Here is a 21,487-nt window from a genome sequence, read left to right as displayed (position 1 = left end):
ATTTGTATACTTTATAAGATGATGCTAATTTGATATTTACTGTATGCAATAGTGAAATTTGGTTTACTATGGAACATTTTTGTGAGAGATGTACTTAACCCCTTCACAACCATCAAACCAAGACACTTACTGTATGTTCCTTTATTTTAAGGCTTTGGAGAAGTGTCTACTTAACGCATAAATGTAAAAATAAATGAGATATATGGAAATCTTTACCGTTATAATGTATTATGGCTATTGTTTCCATGTTTCAAGAGTCTGTAACCATGTTTTCATGGTGAAATGCTAATATGTAAGTTATGTTATAGGCAAATGCTCTTAACTCCGTGTAATGCTACGCACTTCTCACAACTTAACACCACAGTGTTGCTGGTCCCCTCAGGTTTGATGTGTTACTATGTGGATAAGAAACTTTTGGAGCACCGCTGGTGTGAAATGAAGCAGTCTTATATCCTTGCTGGCCATTATATCATGTCATTAAACCACATCAGGCACAGCCAAGACCAAGTGGATCAAATAGCTGTCATGGCCTCCAATTCAGTGAAACTCCCAGAGTTGGCTGCCAACGCACAAATTAAATTAAATTAAATTCATTTAGCTGACGCTTTTATCCAAAGCGACTTACAAGTGCTATATATGTCAGAGGTCGAATGCCTCTGGAGCAACTAGGGGTTAAGTGTCTTGCTCAGGGACACATTGGTGTCACACAGTGGATTCGAACAACAAACACTTGAGAGGAAGTGCACATCTGCTCTCGAACAACTGTGTGCTTTCGAACAACAGTGCTTCCTCTCATAGTTAAGTTGCCAGTTAACTTCACTTTCACATCAAAATTAACTTCACACAAACAAAATTCAGATCAATGTTCAATTAATTTAGATAAAGTGATACCTTTAATGCCTACTTTAATAAAGGACCAATTTACACCATCAAATTATAACCTCATAACCAGCATGACCATTCTATTTGCAGAGGCTGTTTAAAGGCCCAGTACTTACCAAAGCGTATCCAGAAGTCTTCAGTCCTATCTCCCTGATGATATTGTTATGGGGCCTGGGGAACTATATTTAGATTAGATTCCAAAGGGAAAGCTCCAGCACAGCCAGACCAGCACCTGCTGTCAAAGCTGACTGCCACTGCCTTAGCTACTACTGGGCCTGGATCACATATACTGAAGAAGCAGTCAAGCTGGACATCACTGGGCTCAGTGTAACATTTATTTTCTGAACCATAAACATTTCTGCACTTCCAATATAGGTCTGACCTGCATACCACCCCACACTAGTGTGTAAAATGTCCAGTATTACTGCAACCGAAAGTTTTCAAGCACCACAGAAGGACATTTTTGAAAGTGACATTTTAAAGAGAAATGTCTAAATCATCTGCATCTATCAAAGAAAAAACAGTCTGCCTCTCCAACAAACAGATGAAGGGGAAAGTGAACTAGAGCAGACTGATGATATCACTGATGACTCAGCAAGTTCATACTACACTGCTCTATGTTCTCTGAGTGAGTACAGTGAAGCTTTAGGGGACAGAACACTCACTGTCTCTACAGAGCGTCCTGCTGAAGGTGGCACATTTGAGTTCTTGGATTGTGCTACCACTATAGAAATCATCACTTCAAGATCCTTGATCACAGACACTACACTATCACAAGACTACAAAACACAAGAAGAAAATGGTACAGAAGTGCTTCCTGATGTGTCCCAATGTGAACAGGATAAATCTTCATCAACTGGGTGTTAGAATGTAAGTCAAAACATCTGCTGTTGGGTAAAACAGCAACAAATGTGGATTTGCAGTCTGTAAAGGCAGCCTTTAGAAACCAGCCTTTAGAAACCCTGTGCAAAAGCCGGATAATTCAGAAAAGCTTAATTTATCAAGAAAAGATTCATAGGTCAAACCAAGGTATTATTTTGGAGGCAGCAGGACAACATTTCATACTAACATTAGAACTGCTGAGAAGCACAGCTCCCCAGAATCCATATTCACTTTAAACACGATTTTGATAACACCTAGGAGAAATCAATACTGCAAGGGTAGGGAACAGGAGCATGGTAGCACAGAGCCAAAAGAGGACCACGCAACACAAAAGCAAAGACCCGGGGAACGTTTGAGTGCACCCAGGGCTGAATGCAGGCTTGAGAGAGGCAGGCATATTCTGGGTCATATGGAAAAGGAGGGAAAGGGCCAGGGTAGCTGGGTGAGTTGCAGAAAGGAGCATGTTTAGCTGTAAGTCAGGTCTACAAATAGAAAAGCATCTGCAATCTGCATCTCAACACTCACAGTCAGCAAGCAGGAGTCAAGAACCCCACTGCACTGTTATTCGGAGTGTATCCCTGCAACCAGGCACCAACACTAGCTACAGAGACTCGCTGATACTCAGACATTGGAAAAGCAGAGCCGGCAAGGCATCTGGAAGTCCAGACCACTCTCTTACATGTTGTATAGCAGCACTTAGCAACCCTGCCACACTACAGGCAATAGCAGAGGATCAACCAGCATGGGAACAAAGGTTGCTGAAGCCATTAGTAAGGTGGGGGGCTTTGTTAACCTGAACCAGGTAAGAGCTTCCTGTTCTGAAACTGACTACAAGCATGTTTTCAGCTGTAGGTCCTCAAGTCAGCCCTCTGCTGATGAAAACCACAGCAATTGGACAGATGATGCTCTCTCTTTTAAAATTCATATGTATTCAAACACTCAAAACACATCTGCTTGCTCAGAATTCAGTAGCTTTGAGTGTGTTGATGTGGCAGTGGAATCCACTGATGAAGTAAACCGAGGCTTAAAGACAAAAAGACTAATCCAACTGAAGAGACCTGACACAACAGAGGCACATGCCAGAGAGAGCAGCAATCAAAGCCTTCAGGTTGCAAACACAACCTGTGCGTGCCCGGGACATATTTCAGCATCAGCATAGCACCCCTGCAGCTTTTAACCAGGAGTGCCATGTGGCTGATCAAAGGTCAGTACAGGCTGACCGAAAGCAAAGGCTTCAGAAGTCATTTTCCCTGGATGAAACATCCAGCAAAACCCAGATGGTTTCCTGCATCATAACAAATGTCTTAACTAAAAAAATGCAACATGAACAGAATCTTCAAACCTTGGATGTTTCTGCATCTATTACCACTGGTAAATGCATGTATTTGTCTGCCAAAGATGTGTTTTTTAAAACTACCAAACTAAATCAAAGTGCTACTCTTCAGAGGGAGGCCCAGAGAGAGTGCAGCCCTGTTCAAAGCCATTGCAGTGTTAACTCTAAAACACATCCCAAGCTGCTGAGCAAACATGGCTTCAATCCTCTTTTAAGTGCAATTGGCAGGTCTGAAGTTCAAGACAGTGGAACTGAAATAACGGACCCTTCAGTTCAGAGAATGAGAAAGCAGAGAAGTTGAGTCTGAGAGAGGACATGTTGCGGCTGCCTAACCTGAGCCCTGGTGTAAAGCTATCCTGTGACACAGCAAAGAGCAGAGCATGGAATTCGAGTGTAGAAACAAATGTAGCCATCAGCACACAGGCTTCTATGAAAACCACACCTGAAAAATACCATACAGGGCAAGAAATCCAAAAACAACACAATATGACCTTAACCAATGTGCTGGAAAAGCAGGAGCAACAGGCTGGCATTACTGAAAGTGCACTCAGTCCTACTGATATTGCATGCCTAATCTCTGATTTGCAAGTAAATGTAGTGGATAATATAATGCCTCAAGCTGATGAGAGCAGTGTTGGAAACGAGCAAGAGAGTGACAGAGAGGAAGTCAAGTCACCAGGACAGTCTGCAATCCTAGGTAGCCAAGGCAAATTGAAAGCCATGGGCCTTGTGCATGTAGTAAGAGACATGAGAACCCTAGTGAAAAACACATACAACATGTCTTTCAAGGGCACAGGGGAATCAGCCCATGGAATAGATTGGAGTGCTCCTTTGTTTCGGCCATCAATGCACAATCTATGCAACAACATGGGTGAAGGAAAGGGAAAATGATACAGACAAGATGAAAACCCCCTGGTACAGAAAGTCACTTCACCTCTTTCACTGGAGAAAACGAGAGATTACTCTGGACCAAGAGGATGCTTGACTAAGGTAATGCCTCCAATGGAATCAAATGGCAAAAGGCATTCCGTTGGATTTACAAAGGTCAGGCAAATTAGTGTAACCAAGGCAAACAGTTGTGCCTCGTCAAAGCCCTCAGAGACAAGCCCTCGGGATAGCCAAGTTGCCGTTCTAGTCAGTGATACAAACTTGAAATCAACTAACAGGACATACCTGGCACTGCAAGCTAAAGAGCAGGCCTCTACTGAAACCCCTACAAAAGGAGACTTGAACAAGGCAGAGCATGAGATGACCATCAACTCTGACAAAGATATACTTTTCCCAGTTGCACTGCAATATTGTCCACCCACAGCAAGTTCTGAGCAACAGGATCATGGCAAGATAATCAGTGATGGCCTACAGAGCCCATGTCTTCCTCCCAGGTCACAGAGTTCAGTGGGGCCTCTGTCTGCTTGCGTGCTCCTAATGGTTGCTTCAACACCAATGGTTCCCTCATATTATTACAAACCCAGTTCACTGGGTTACCAGACAATTTCTCCCCATATTCGAGCCATTCATGGATATGTTCAAGGGCCTGTCTTGTTTCAAACGCCTATTTACAAACAACTTTCTGCATCAAACCCAGTCATACCCCCCTACTGAGATCCCTCTCTAAAGATGTAAAAATGCTAGTCCATCCAACAGATGGCTCAACCAGTCAAGCTCAGAATGGGGAAGCAGGGCTGAAAATGTCTTCTCCAGAAAGCCAACACAACACAATCTTTGTTGCTCCCATGAATGCAGAGGCCAGGCTTGGGGGTACAGGTGTGCTGTATCCAGAAACAGGAGGAAGTGTAGCAGCAGGACAAAACCCCCGCCAACTGCTACTAGACCTGGAAACTGGCTGCTATTTCTATGTGGACATGCCTCAGCTGCCACAGCGCAAGATGCTGTTTGACCCAGAAACTTGCCAGTATGTTGAGGTCCTACTGCCACAGCAGACACTTCCCAGTGCTGTTTTTCCCACACCCTGTGCCATACCCTTTGCCTCTGTTCACATCCCACCCATGTACACCCCACAATGCTTATCTTACATACAGTCACATCCTCAGGTGCTCCCACCACAAGAACAATAAAACCTGACTGTAGAAGACAATAGAAGAGTCATCCCCAGTGCCTATTAATTGCTGGAAAGGGGTGGTATAAGCTTCTGGATGAGTGAAACATGTTGAACATCTGCTGTCCTGGTCTCAAGGCATCAAAGTGTATTCAGTTAGCACTGCGTTCAACACTCTTTACTTCGTAAAGGCTACCTCTGGACTTGGCAACTGACATGGGTGAGACTGATTATATCTGTTGAAATGTTGTAAGATGCATATGCATTCACACATTCAGGCTACATAGAGCAGGGGCTCTAAAGGGATAGGGGTTCAGATAACCTCTGGAATGGACAACTGAGACTCACCAAGAAACCTGAGTCTCTTGAGTTTGTTTAGCAAGTATGACAGAGGTCAAGATTTTGTTACTGTAAATTGTAAATATATTTACAAAATGGCAGTTTGAGCAAAACCATGACTCTGTTTCATGTCTACAGTGGCTTAGTTAAGCAGAGACCTTTGCTTTAAAGCCCCTGTTTCACTATACATGTTTATTGCAACATTATTGTTTGTTGTTAAAAATGTCATGAGGAATGAATTGGTAATTCTTCACAATAAAGTTCAGTCGGTTAAAATTAGTTAACACGTTAAAACATTATCCAATTTTAAAATAACTTTTCTCCTTTAAATTATTTTTCCTGTAATGGCAAAGCTGAAATTTCAGCAGCCATTACTCGAGTGTCACGTGAGCCTTCAGAAATCATTGATAATAATAATTTCCTGTTGTTTTTGCAGAATATGTGCTTTATAAGTACTAATAAACAGCCAATATGTTAATAACATGCATGCCAATAAGCAACTAGTTAATAGTGAGAATTGGTCCCTAAACTAAAGTGTTCCCAAATGTTGTTTAAAATACAAAATTCATTCATGGCATGACTTGGACATGGATAGAGCATATCTGCAGTTACTACAGAGTTTCTAAACTCTTAACTGACACCCTGTGGAGAAAGCTGGAACAAAACATCTGCTAATACAAATAGGTCCAACAAGCTCATTACCAAACAAGGTGCAGAACATCCCTCCGAGGATAGGGTCAGGTAAGGAGGCAAACAGAGCTGTGAACTTCCCGATAGTTCCCAATAAAAGCATTATGCCTGCTCCATACTGTATCAGCCATCCAGCTTCCCACCTATAGGATAAATCAAGACACCAGAGAAACCACTGCTTGTCATTCAACACAAAACAAATTCACAAAATCAACAACAGTCATTACCAGCTCCCTCTACCTCACCTTGGTGATGCTAAGCACCCCTATGTTAGGACTGGAAGAGGTCGATCCATTTCCTGTGCCCAGCAGCCCCGCTATGATACAGCACACTCCCTCTGTAAAGATACCCCTAGGAAAGAAAACAGATTTTCCACTTGATTTTTTGTTTTTCATACCTTCCCCCTCCCTCTCTGACATAAAGAATAGTTAGTTGTGACCAGTGTTGGGGAAAGTTACTTTTAAAAGTAATGCCTTACAATATTGCGTTACTCCCTAAAAAGTAACTAAATACGTTACTTAGTTACTTTTTATGGAAAGTAATGTGTTACATTACAATGCGTTACTTTCACGTTACTTTTTAAATATGAGCAGGGCTTGATTGTTTTTAATATAAGAAGTTCTATTTATAGGAAATGTAAAAGCCCTTTCACACCAAAAAGTGTAATGAATAAACCTCAGGCTGAAGGAAAAGTAAATTCACGTCTGTACAGTAGAACACAGGAGAAGAAGGTTCAACACTCTTCAGCAATAAAAAAAAAACAATGAAGCACAATTATTAGTTTATCTAAAGTCATTTTTTAATTATTAGTATGGTTGAACTGGATCATTAAAGGTCAGCAGCAAAGACACTGTTAATAAAATGGAAATAGATACATTTGTGTTATTTAATATATTTAGTTATTCCAGGTTTGCGTCATATTCTGAGTTTGCATTTCACTGTTTTGATTAATTTTGATGAATACTAAATCTGTTTTGTTTTTTGTTTTTTTTTGTGAGTGGGATGAATTAATGCACATTCACATTTAGTCTAGAACTACAGTAACATGTTCACACAGCGCACACAACGCCTCCATACTTCCGCTTTCTCCCAATATGGGAACAGGAGGCTTGTCAGTCAAAAAATGGGAATACAAAGTAACTGGCGTTACTTTTTTGAAAAAGTAACTCAGATATTTTCTTGTAAATTAAAAAGTAATGCGTTACTTTACTAGTTACTTGAAAAAAGTAATCTGATTACGTAACTCGCGTTACTTGTAATGCATTACCCCCAACACTGGTTGTGACATGATAAAAAAACCGTCTTGAGCTGTGATGAGGTGTTCCAACTCAATATCAGACTGAAATGATCTGAGATATTGTTAAGAGCAATCTGCAGTCACAACGCTGAGATCCTTCAAAACGAATATGCAGAGCTGTAGGTGCTACACACAGCAAGGAATACCACAGTCTTTAAAAGTGCGGTAAGAAATGTTGAAAGTGGATCAAAAAACACTTGATTCATAGCATGTTTGTGTATTTGAGATCCTTTTGGGTAGGGGCGTGTTTGTTTCGGTGATTTCAGATACCAACAGTTTTTCTCAGAAATCACCAACTAAACCTTAACTGTTTACTCTGGTTAATTGCTCTGTTGTTAGCATCTATCATACTTCCTCTTGGCGAAGTTTCTCTAAATAACAGTTTATATCTAAACACAGATGGTTATGTGTTGATGCAATCATCTGTGTGACGTCACAACATCAGCTGTTGCTAACACTAACACACAAGTTTTAACCCTGTAAAGCCTGCAATATCACATTTGCTAACTAAGGCCTCTATTATAAAATGGGGAAAACTTTGAAAAACCTGTTGTGCACCTGTGTGTTGTCTGATTTTAACCCTTCAGGTTGCGGTGCTTACCTATTGATAGCATGAACAGGAGGAGGTGGAGCTCCGGAGAGACGAGCACAGGCGTAATAGTCTCCGATCGACTCAACAATACCAGCTAGCGTGGCACTAAACATTCCTAGCACTCCTGCTACCGTCACTGTGGGTAAACCCCACTGACCTGTGACACACACAAAATCATGAACATGATCTGATTTGGAAAGACTTCAGCCATTAACCCACCAATATCCTTCCCTCTAATCATACTTCTAATCATTTTACTGTGGGAAAAAAATAGAAGCTGTTAGAAATTATATTTGTGTGATACAGGAAGCAAGCATGGTTCTTACATGGATAGAGGAAACGAAACCATGGTGCCTGGGTCATAATATCACCCCGGGCATCAGTGTGAGCCTTGTAACCGTAATGATTCGGGTCGTTCGGAAGCACATCCGTCAGGGTGAGAATATACAGTAGCAAACCAGCCACACCACCATAATTGCCATGATGATCTACTGAAATCACGATTATCAATTTCTAAAGACAAAATGTTTGAAAGTGAGCATTTCGATCTGTAAACGCACTGATAACATGCGCCACATTGGGTTATGTGAACTTGGTTTATTTAATTTAGATGAATATGGTTTAAGATGTTGTCAAAATGCATGATGACATAATTATCATGGAGCTGGTTGTTGAATGTTGGTTCGTACCGGAAACATCTTGAATATCTGCACATGTGTGATGTGACAGCCTTTTTGTCTAGAGTAGTTTGGGAAAGGACAGGCCCAGTCCCTTAGATACTGAGCAAACAAAACAATGAGGAAGATACACCTGGAACAACAAAACACACAGATGTATTAAAGCAAAAACATCTATAGAGGTAAAGGAAATGCATTTTTAAAGAGCTCAAGGACTTACAGCAGGGACAAGCCCCACTGGCTGCCTGCGCAGTCTCCTGCCGTCTGGAAGACAGACAAGCCAATAAGGGACACTGTGGGAGTGACACTGAATTAAGCAGGATCCCAGGGATTCCAGCAAACCCTATGACCACCTCAATCAGGCTGGACACAATGATAGCACCCTGAATCTACAGAAAATCGACACACACACAGAGATCAGGACACAGGACATTACTAAGGCAATGATGACTGGTTCAGATGCAGGGAATGCACCTCTCGTATCCGTGGCTGCCAAATATGAGAGGTGTTGAGAGGAAGACTCCAATCTCCGTAAATCTCCTCTGTGAAACCCAAAACCTAAATTAAGCATTAACTTAGACACAGATTTGATCCGCACGGTGTGGAAACAGATTCTCACTAAACAATACTTTCAAGAAGAAGAGGCGATTCACACAAAACTGTGCTGCATTTGAACAAAAAAAATGTCTATGTAAATATGATTCTTTTTGCTTTTCAAGGAGAGTGCTTTGTTTTTAAGACACCATGTTCATTTAAAAGCATTTGAGTTTTAAAAACATGTCATGACACGTGCAGGCTTTTTCCACTTTTTTGTTACACAGGGGTCCAACTGAATTAAGCAGGATCAGATTAATTAATGGAAATCAATTAATGTTAATAAAAAGATTTATTTAAACAAATCTTTAGTAACATACTACATGTCTTTAATATCAGGTTTGATCAATTTAATGCATTCTTCCTGAAAACCATTCGTTTCTTCTTCTTTTTTATATGCTGACCGGAGACTGTATTACAGAAACAGTTACTAACTTACAATTTTAACAATGGTACTTTCAATTAAGATATATATATATATATATATATATATATATATATATATATATATATATATATATATATATATATATATATATATATATATATATATATAATGTCATCAAACAGTTAATAGTAGGCATTGACACAAAACAATTGGAAGTCTATGGCTTCCATAATCTTTTGCTGATCTACATTCTTCAAAATATCTTCTTTTGTGTTCAACACACAAGAATTTTCATTTTTTTGATGAACTATATCTTTAAGTAAAGAATTAAGCTTAGAAATTTCAGTAGTATAGCCTCTGACGAGTTAACCATAGAAACAGTATCAGACAAAAAAAAAGGTTTTGCAAGGATGCAATACAGAAAGCTTCCCCCACTGATAGTCACTGTAAAACTCACACATTGTGTAACACTGTCTGTACCTTCAGGGGGACATTTCCATTTGTCCAGCCTCAGAATTGCCTGAGCAGGGATGAGAAAGGCAAAAGCACTCGCCTGGAACAAAGGCAACCTAAAAAAAAAATGATATTGTGACCACTAATTACATATTTCCATACTAAAGCCCACACTGAATAACTTACCTGACACAGAATGTAGTCTGTATGAGTGTAGTGATCCCCACACAGGTGAAGATGGTGCCCACTAACTGGCTGACAGTGTACTGGTCCCGCCCCACACACATGGCTTCAACCAATAGGAATGGTACAGCAATAGTTCCACTGAAGCATGTTAGGTAGTGCTGGAGATCCATATATAGCAAGGGTTAGAAAGGATGGGAACGTTAGGTGAGTGAGTCTGTGGGAAAGTATGAGCATGTAACCTGCAGTTCCAGCAGCACACACAGATACCAAGGCGGGACGTCCTCGATCCTGTAGATCATATCAAATCCTGCAGGCTGATTCTTACTCGCATCAGACACCTAAGCCATGTCAGCAGGCATCTCTTGTACCTCTGTACCATCTGCTGGCACAGCTCTATCTGAAGGTGGGAGCTAATGAACAACATTAAAAAGATGGAGTATAATGGAGAATAAACACGCACACAAACACACACAAAAATAAATGCATGAAAATATTATTTGAGTGCACATCTGTTACAATAAAACATGTATTGTAATACAAAATAGAAATACAAATAAATTCAAGTTGAATAGAAACTTTAAACATACACACAAACAGCACAAAATGAAAACTGAAATTATGAAAATAAAAGCAACTTTAAAATAGGTATAAATACTACACAATATATATATATATATATATATATATATATATATATATACACACACACATTAATTTATCATTAAAATGGGTTAATTTATCTGTGTAAATAAATACTTTCTTTCATCACAGCATACATTTAGCTAAAGTAATTACCACTTTGTACATTTTAAATGAAATAATAAAGAAAAATTGCATCATTTGATTCTTCATGGAAGCCAATTTCAAAAGTTGTCAAGTTGCTCTTTTTAATTTAGCATTTATAACGTACCTACTATTTAACTACATATAATGTATCTACCTGCAAAAGAACTGCAAACTGGTTAGTAAACATAAGTCTATGGTTTGAACAGTCTCCATTATTCAAATAACTTATGTAATTTGCTTCAAAACAAACTCAAATCTTCTTTTTTTTCTAAGAAAATGCTCTAATGCTCAGAATGATTGAAAGTGCTAAGATCATGGTCGACTTGACATGTACTAGTTTAGCACGGCCCTGTTTTTTTTGCAGGGTAGACATTTCCTTGATATGCATGACAAGTTAAGTGCACAATAAAGTGTTCAACCCATTTCAAAAGAGATAACATGAATAAAAACATTAACATCACGATTTATCACTAAGCAGCCAGACTGTATAAGGTTATGTCATTACAAAAAGCATTATGCAGATGCTATTCCCAACAATTTGGAATTTGTGTTCCATTAATAAAAAAAAGAAATAAAAACATAATTTAAAAAGCAGTTAATACCAAAACCTTTACTGGAATAAAATATGTATACATTATATCTACATAAAACATTTTTTTTAATTAAAATTATTTATCTAGGCTAATTTAGGATAATTTCTTTTGAATTTGTTTTCTTCCATCACATCACATATTTCCATCAAAATAATAGTGAAATATACGGTGGCCGAGACAGCTCAACACGCTGCAACTTAAGAAAACACATGCAAATTGAAAAAACATCAGCAAGTGAAGAAAACATCTTCATCAGTTTGACAACACAAGTGTTGCAAATCATCACAACACTTGCATACAACGAAACGCGCTGCAAATACTTCACAACACATGCAATTAACAAATGCGCTGCAAATAGCACTGATCACAAGGGAAATGTTTCAAGGAGACCTCAAAAAGGGATTTGTTTATCGTGCAGTGGCTACTGGGGCCTGTTTCAATAAGGAGGTTCAACCAACTCTGAGTTTAAACTTGAACTCTGAGTTGACTTACTCTGAGATGGGAAACTCTGAGTTTTCGGTTTCAGAACAGCTGAAATGAGTTAGTTCAATCAACTCGAAGTTGACTGACTCTGAGTTAAGCGTGGCACCGTGACTATAAAAAGCCATTATCAATGGAGCGCAGATATTATGATTCACCATGGCAACAGCGTCAGAGAAAAGGAGGTCTGCATATTTCTCACCAGCAGAACTGGATGTGCTTATGCAAACATATGGAGAACTTGAACACATCTTTAAAAAAAAAAGCAACACTGCTGCAGCAGCAAAGGGGAGAGAGTTAGCTTGGGAAAAAATAGCTGCTCGAGTCAATGCGTAAGTTGACTTTCTTTTTTATATATACAATTTGGGTGTAGGCTAATTAATTAAGTAATCAGAATAGGCTACTGTAATTTCATGAAAGACTGTAAAACAATTGTATATATAAAAAAAGTTGATTTAAAATCTAATTTTAAAAGGTATATTTTTAATGTAACCTCCCTCTACACACACTTTAGGTCAATTCCAGTGTTGGGGAGTAACTAGTTACATGTAAGGGCGTTACGTAATTTAATTACAAAATTATTGTAACTGTAATTAGTTACAGTTACTACGAAAAAATGAGTAATTAAATTACAGTTACTTATGAAATTTTTACGATTACAAAGGGGATTGCATTTGAATATTTACACACATCCACATACAGATTTAACTGATTTCTTTCCCAAATTGCACTGACTATTCTGAGACATACCGCCCTAATAATTTCCGGGATGCGGAAATACAGTCTGGTTCGTAGAATCCAGTCATAAAAACGAAATGCCTAACGCGGACGAATATGCCACATTTTGGATGACTAAATCAAAAGTAGGTCAGTACACTTGAATCAAAACATGACATGGACTAGTGTCTGTGAATATAAAGCCCCAAAAATGCAATATATGACTTGCACATTCTGCGTGTCTGTGGAAATCAGGCGCGGACTGGACACAGGGAGAACCGGGACAATTCCCGGTGACCTGGCAGCCGATTTTGCCCCACTATTTAATATCATTATTGTATACTAAAGCGATCATTTGCGAATCCGCCATCTGATAATTAAATCTCTAATAAGTCAAGAATTGTTAGTCATGACTCGCGCGCTCTCCGCGCCTCCGCCAAACGGTTTGGATCAGACTCGGAGTAATCAATGCGAGAGAACAAGAGAGAAAAGAGTGGACTGTGGAAGCGCACAGCTGGAGCAGAGAAGCAGAACTACTGTTCAGGGTTTTAGGTCAGTTTCATCTGTAAAGATGCTTTTTTGTCTTTGTTTTTTTATTTAATTAATCAAGCAGCAGCACGTTGCTCATCAGTCATCACTCAAAATACTATATAAAGGACATCATTATTATCTGTTGTAATGTTACAGTAGGAATTTAGCTGAAAAAAATTTAGATTTTTTTATAGGTTTAGGGGGAGCTACGAGAGACAACACCACAACCCTTACGAAAATTAACATTTTAATATTTAACTATAAATCCAGAGAAAATGGTTACTATTGTTTAACTGTGGTAACCAAAAATGTAAAATTATTTTACAAATCTATTTATTTAAAAATAAATACAAATCCATTTGCAAAAAAACAAAAACAAAACAAGGTTATTTTACTTTTATAGAGGTTAATAAAAGCATGGTAATTTTTTGTTACTCGTGTACAGTATTAGGATTTTTCTATAAAGATATTGTAGTATTGTAGAGTATTGTATTGTAAAGTATAGTTTTGTTCAATCTTGATTATTAAAGTCATGAGAGAGATGGATAACAGGGCAAAATAAAGAGACTGAAGAGAAAAATGGAAGTGAAGGTGCAGTTCAGGAGAGAACTTTAAATTATTTTGCATGTCCCCAAATTAAAGATTTAAACCTTTTTTTATGTCAGGTCCATACAAAAAAATAGTTTTGTCCATGAATTTGTTTGTATGAGTTTGAATTTTGCAGTCTGAATTTTTTTTCCAGTCTGCCCCTCCTGTAAATTAATGGCAAAGACATGGTTTCATTTACTACACATAGGCCCACTGAAGCTCGCAGTGTTTTCAACCTCTACCATCTCAATATACTGTAGGAGTACACGAGCACATAAACATAATTTCTAGAACTGCTCTGTGTCACTTCATGTGCATTTTACATATTTTGAGGAAACTATCATCATATACAAAGAGACAGCAGTTTAAAAAAAACACCAATGTTTCAGGAGTTTATTACACAGGATACGTCACATGCTTATTAGATAAATGTATTTAAGTTGATGTATATGCTTTCATTTATTATTCTTTAATTTTCACAAATTTAGAAAAGTAATCAAAAAGTACTCAAAAGTAATTAGTTACATTACTTTAATAAAGTAATTGAAAAAGTTACACTACTATTACATTTTAAACAGGGTAACTTGTAATCTGTAACCTATTACATTTCCAAAGTAACCTTCCCAACACTGGTCAATTCAAGGATAATTCATGTAATTGTAGCCTATATTGTTTATTTGAAAGCATTAGATGTAAAGTTTCTTGTCTGTCCTTATTGTTCAAGTGGTTGAGGTTGATTTGGGATGTAGAAATTAATAAGTACACTGCATTAGTAAGTAGAAATAGTAATTATTACATTAATCTAATTACACTGGTTGAATATGTAATTTGTAGTTATTAATTAAGAGCTATTTTATAGTAAATTCCCAACTGTTTTAATATCAGAGGTTAACTGGAAGAACAGTATTTTATTAAACCTATTAATTTAATTTTCATGTATAGGTGCAAACCTGCAGGCATCAAAAGAACATGGCAGCAGCTTAAAATGAAATATAAAAACAATTAAATCAGGTAAGCCTTGATTTTGCTATAGTGTACCTATTTGACATATTAAATAACTAAATAGCATTCAGTGTCTACCAGTGCAGCAGCATTTTTGACATTGGTCTAAATGTTCATTCTCTTTTGACTACTCAGCCAACAGAAAGAAGGCAGATGCTCTCAAAACGGGGGGAAGACCTGCACCCCCACCTCTGACTAATGCAGAGGAGATGGCCCTGAGCCAGAATGCTGGACGGCCAATAGCTGAGGGAATTCCTGGAGGGACTTCATCTGAGCCAGTCACTCCAGAAGATTCAAGTGCCTTCATAAAATGTAAGAGGTGTACCTACAGTATGTGTAAAAAAAATGATATTGACTTTTTGTGATATTTTCTATTCCTATCCTATTTTGTGATATTTTTTTTGTTGGTCCAAACAGATTCTGACGGTAATATCTGTCTTTTGGAGCCTTCTGTCCCAACAGAACTACAGGAAGTTGTAAGTAGCCTATAGTCAATGCACCATAAATTATTACAAAGTGTACTCTATGAAATTCTCATCTTCACAGGATGATGGGGATGAAGAAACAGTTTCTGCTGCCACAGAGAGGCCTACAGAGGTCATGTTAATATGGGTCTTTACACATCAAACAATCTACACATTCACATTTTTTATTTCGAGTACTTTATATCTATAAATGGTCATTCTTATCTCTACCCTCCCAGAGTGTGGAAGAACAACAGGATGAAGGTCTATCAACTTCTGGTGCACAGATGAACACAGTTCAGTTACTTACAGTAAATGCCACAGTTTAATTCTGTAGAATTTTACAAATAGGCTACACTATGTAACTCTAATAATGTATTTTCAGTTGCCAGTTAAGGAGTTATATAGACTTCTTCTCATTAAAAAGATAGAAAAAAACAGCAAAGAACTTATATACTTGGACCGCCAAATCCAAAAGTCAGATCTGGAAATTGAAATTCTGAAACAAAAGCTAAAGGTGAGTGTAGTCACAGTTGTATTCTAGAAAGTATTGAAACTATATGAAAACCTTTATTTATTTTTTATAAATTTCTGTGATTTTATGTTTATTCCTTTTTTGTGGGAAATAAAAAAAGACCATATAAACTGCTGTGTTTTTTTTTTTTTTTTGGTGGTAGTGGTGGATATCTTGACTAATCTGAGAAGACATTGCGGCAGATCATATCCCGGACTACCCTTCCATCCTGGAAATCTGCAGGGTTGATGGGGTCTTCCTCAGGATCTTGTACTTGTAGGGCAGGGTGTTGCTCCCCTCTAATCATGGCAATATTATGGAGAACAACACATGCCACAATAATGTTACAGGCCCTTTCAGGGGTTACCCTGAGGTGAAGTAGGCAATGGAAACGTGCTTTCAACAGGCCTATGGTCATCTCCACCCGGGCTCTCGTCCTGCAGTGTGACACATTGAAGCGCTGCTGGGGTCCTGGTTCAGGTTCTGGGTAAGGGGTAATAAGATTTGGTTGGCATGGGTAACCCCTATCTCCCAGCAGAAGGCCATAAATCTCTCCTATAAGAAAATTCATATTGTTTTAGTGCTGCATAGAAATTCTCCTGTAAGTGTGTAGTGCATACATTGAAATATGTGTATAGGACATACATTTACTTACCCCTTTCCAGTCTGTTGCTCAGGGTTGACTCTCGATATATTCTTGAGTCATGAACAGACCCGGGCCACTTTGCCTCCACATTTGTGACTATATGTGCAGCATCACATATGATCTTGAAAGTGCAAAGAATGACACATTTACAGTATTGTGATGTAGTCTTTTACCATTTGAAACAGTAGGCTGTCAGTATATACCTGCACATTAATACTGTGGATGGACCTCCTATTAACATAATCTGCTTAATTTTCAGAAGGTGCAATGATCGGAATATGTGTGCCATCAATGCATCCAACCACATTTGAAAATCCTAAAGGGAATTCTGATTATTAGGTTACTTCCAGTTGTCACAGCAATATATTCTAATTGAATGTCTTTTATCAGTCTCATTTAAACCGATTTATACACCACTGACCTGCAATCCTGTAAAACTCCTCTTTGATGACTCTGACTGGTTTGTGCCCAGGAAACACCACAAAAATTCGCAGAAATCGCTTAAGGTCTGCGCTGCAAACAGTAGCTTTACTAATATGTTCTGCATCTCCGATGTTATACAGAAAACTACCATTTGCAAAGAAACGTAAGGCAACGCAAAGAATCTGTTCTGATGTAAGAGCATGGCCGCGATGTGTGATGTTTCTGATGTATGGATGGATGAGATTATGGATGTATTTTATTGACTGTAAAGAAAAACGGTACCGCTCAAATAAAAATGCATGGGGATATGACAAACAATCCACTCTGGGCCTCAAAATCCTCTCCCGATGTAAATGTAACTCCCTATGAATTAATATAGCCTCTTCGTCAACCGGATCGTCCATAAAAGGACATGCCATTTCATTCCCTTTGATGCCTCTGCGTAACTGAAATGTGCGCAATGAATAAATGTACCAAAAGAATGAATGAGGTGTTTAAACACCGCTTCCTCTTTTAAAAAGGGGAGGACACCTTTAGAAACTCTGGGTTTAACGAAGTAAACCTGCTCCCGACCAGGTTAGGTTCAAAGAGTAAGTTACCATAGTAACTGACTCTGAGTATAAGTTACCTCTCTTTCAAAAACGGGTTTGACTTACCCTGCTTTCTCAGGTTTGACATACCTCCCATTCTGAAACGGAAAACTCAGTTTGCCTCATTTCAGGGTTAACCAACTCAGAGTTTTCACTTAACCTCCTTTCTAAAACAGGCCCCTGGTCAGTGGAGTTGTTGGTGAACTGAAAGGTGAGGTTTTTTTTTTTCATGGTGTTTTTTAAACACCATGATTCCTTTATCTTTTGGATATTATTAGCCTAAATAAGCTGAATAATTACATGATTAAATGCAAAACGTTACTTAAGATGGCTAACTTTAATATTCTCAACTAAATATAATTTCAAGGTTAATGAAAATAAATTTGCAATGCTTCATTAATTGTTTCTTAATGTGTATGTGCTGTGAGGATTTGCAGCATTTCTTAATTTATATGTGTTGTGAAGTATTTGCAGCGCGTTCCGTTATATGTTAGTGTTGTGAAGTATTTGCAGCGCGTTTCGTTGTATGCAAGTGTTGTGATGATTTGCAACACTTGTGTTGTCAAACTGATAAAGATGTTTTCTTCACTTGCTGATGTTTTTTTTTTGCATGTGTTTTCTTAAGTTGCAGCGTGTTGAGCTGTCTTGGCCACCGTAGAAATAAAAAAATAAAAAATAAAATTACATACGGAAAATGTGACATTTCAGTTTTCAGAGAAGCAGAGTTCAAAAGTTAGCAAGTTACTCTCTTATTTAGCATTAATAATTGACTTAATATTTAATAATAGATGTATCTAACTGCAAAAGACAGCAAAAGTTAACTTCGAAGGTGGTTGAAGAAAAAAAAATTTTTGGGAAACAAATTGTAGCGAACACAAAATTGAAGAAAAAAGAAAGAGAAATCTTCATTAATGTGATTTGCAAAACTCTTCTTATTCTTATGTCTCATTGTTACATGTTATATCACATATAACTCCCCCAAATTATAAAAGCTTTTCTTATTTATGCTTTGTTTTTTTTCTTGTTTTTTTTTTAAGTGCAGCTTATCCCAATTTAGTATTTTGAGTAAATGTAAACAATAATAATGCAAAACAAATGAGTTTCATTCACTGGCTCATATTGCCAAAGAGCAAAATTATAATTAAAATATAACAAGCATGTGTTTTTTTAATGACTGTAAAGAAAAATATATTTACTTACTACTTCAATAACTTCTTGGTGTATTTTGTCCGCCAAGCTAGCAGTTATTCTAAACAGTAATCTGGCACAATACTTTGCATCTTATATTTGAACATTTGTGCATGAAAAAGACCTAAATGTTTTGCTTTGCATGACCAGAATTCAGATTTAAATTTGTAAACGCCCAAGAAAAGAACATCAAGACATTTCCTCCATGTAAAGATAGTGACACAGAACATTTTAGTCAAAGAAAACAACACAGATTTCCTTCAGTACAAAGCTTCAGTGTTTCAATGCGATATTTAACCAACAAACGCTTGCTGCTCTTTCTTTCTTTGAGATAAACATCTGCAGCGTGACCCAAATCAGTGCTTTCACTCACAACAATGACTCTGCACTTTATAAATATTTTACCTTAAGCTCCTTTGCAGTTTCTGACCGATTCATTGGCCCTTGAAAGATGTGCGGGGCTCCGTGCTGCTGTCTCCCAGATGCCGTGTGAGACGCAGAGCGAGAGACAGAAGGGGACCAGACTAGACAGGTTAATAATCTGCCCTTGGTTCTGGACTTTACTCCCCCTGCCTGAGCTCATCAAAAGGCCGACAGTGTGAACACAACAGGAGCAATAGGACGTCTCTTTTGGATAAGAACAACAGGGCCCTCACAAAACAGAACATGTGGGGTTATTCTTCAGGGCACAGACTTTTGAATGGTTATCTAAAAGCCTTAATCTTCTTCATCTTCCTAAGAAGTGTGTGGTCTATTGCGAAAAAATGGGAACTGCAATATTAAAGCTGTTAAAGAGAATCAAAATTAGGCAAGATAACCCCTCGTGCAGTCCCCGGTGTGTCCGGTAGACGGACCTCAGTGGAAACCGCAAATATTCCACACTGTCCTCTTGGAGCAGTAATGAACACGTGATTCCACGTGGTTAACACCTAGCTGTGAGTGACAGATAAGTGGAGTTGCTCGGGTCACTTCTGCGGCCAGTAGAGGACGCTACAGATTAATTACTGAAATAAAGACTAATATTTTGCTAATAAAGCCAGATAGGGAGATCAGGATATCTGCAATAACGATCACACTATCCCAAGTAGAACACAGATTAAAATCTTTAAATGGACATTAGATATTGTTTTTAGATTATAAATGATATGAAAAGTCACTTTTGTGAAAAAAAAACTGGTTGCCTGGCGCAGTGATACTAAGTTAACACATTTTACCGATTACAATCTTGGACGCCAAATAACTATAATAATAAATTAGTGCAATAAATAAATAAATAAAATGCAGCAGTTATTGTAATTGTTATTTATAATAATAATTATAACAGTTAAAATCAAGCTACACGTTGCTGTCTTTCAGAGCATGCGCACAAGGCCTTCACAAAAAGTGACATTTTAAACAATGTTGATATTGTTAAAGAAAACTATTAAAAAGCGTTTTCGGTGATTAACCACATCAACTCTGGGGACCCACCGGTGGGTCCAATATTGCATATGCCTAATTCTCAAAAAATCAAAATAACAGCTCAAGTGGTTAAAATGAAGTAAAAAAAAAAAATAAGTGTAAATATTAGATGTAAAAACCCTGAAACTTCAAAAATCTGCTTGGCAACTAATATAAATAAGTTTGGAGTTGAAGTAGTAAACTAAACCTGATAGAAAATATATATATATAGAAAAACAAACTTAAAAACAAATTCTATATAGAGAAATAAATGATACTAAAATAGCACTGATAGAAATAAACCTTTGCATTAGTGTGACTGAAAGTGAACTCTTAAAGTGCACATAACCGCACGTATATTTTATATATATATATATTTATATATATATATAGTGCTGTCAACGCTAACGCATGCGATTAATTTTTGTCTGGTTTAACGTGTCAAAATATTCAACGCAATTAACGCAGCATCCGTATTTTCTGCCATCCGTTGGCTAGCTTTACATTATATGATCACGCTCTTATTCATTGAAATGCTTTTAAACATTTCAAGCACGGCAAGACAAAAGAGAATGCGCTGTCTGTGAATGCCCTTATGTGACACTTACACACACACACACACACACACACACACACACACACACACAATGCATAGACAGGGCGCCAGAATCCAGTTCTCTTAAGCGCTTGAACTAACAATAAACATCCCAAAGTGCCAGTTTTGTCAATTATCCTCATAAGAGCAATCTTAAATGATTTATATAGTCTAAAATGAACAAAAAGAGTTGTGAGAGAATGAGGCGAGATCCATAGACAGTAAGTTATATAAACGGTGAGATCCGCGTGTCTGTCTGCTCTTAAAGGGACAGCAGCCAATAAAGCTTCCTGTCAGTTAAAGAACAAAGGGAACAGAGAAAATGACTCGCTGCTCTTGACTAAATAACTTTTGTAGCTTTAATAAGGATTAACTATTTAATTTATAGTTTATGCAGTGCAGACTGCATATAACTTTGATAACTTTATTAAATTTCTGTATATTTCCTAACTGTTAAGACAGGAAGGGCAGGAGTAAACATGACATTTATTATGGGTTTATGTTGGCATTGTTTTAAGTTTACTTAAATTAAAAACGGTTATATTTTTGAAGCCTAATAAT

General features: G+C 37.7%; 1 protein-coding gene across 1 annotated transcript; it reads right to left on the bottom strand.

Moving 5' to 3' along the window:
- Window positions 1-6,021: 6,021 nt before the first annotated feature.
- On the bottom strand, window positions 6,022-19,362 carry slc23a1 (solute carrier family 23 member 1). The gene is given in 13 exon segments (XM_059542354.1): window positions 6,022-6,325; window positions 6,423-6,533; window positions 8,081-8,228; window positions 8,398-8,521; window positions 8,524-8,559; window positions 8,761-8,881; window positions 8,969-9,056; window positions 9,059-9,137; window positions 9,223-9,290; window positions 10,211-10,299; window positions 10,370-10,527; window positions 10,609-10,779; window positions 19,297-19,362. Coding segments are annotated over 13 exon segments (1,437 nt in total). The 5' UTR covers window positions 19,330-19,362; the 3' UTR covers window positions 6,022-6,114.
- Between the last annotated feature and the right edge of the window lie 2,125 nt (window positions 19,363-21,487).

This window comes from Carassius carassius, chromosome 47, assembly GCF_963082965.1.
Source record: "Carassius carassius chromosome 47, fCarCar2.1, whole genome shotgun sequence".
NCBI lineage: Eukaryota > Metazoa > Chordata > Actinopteri > Cypriniformes > Cyprinidae > Carassius > Carassius carassius.
Note: the sequence above shows the minus strand (reverse complement) of the source record. Positions and strands in the feature narration are given on the sequence as shown.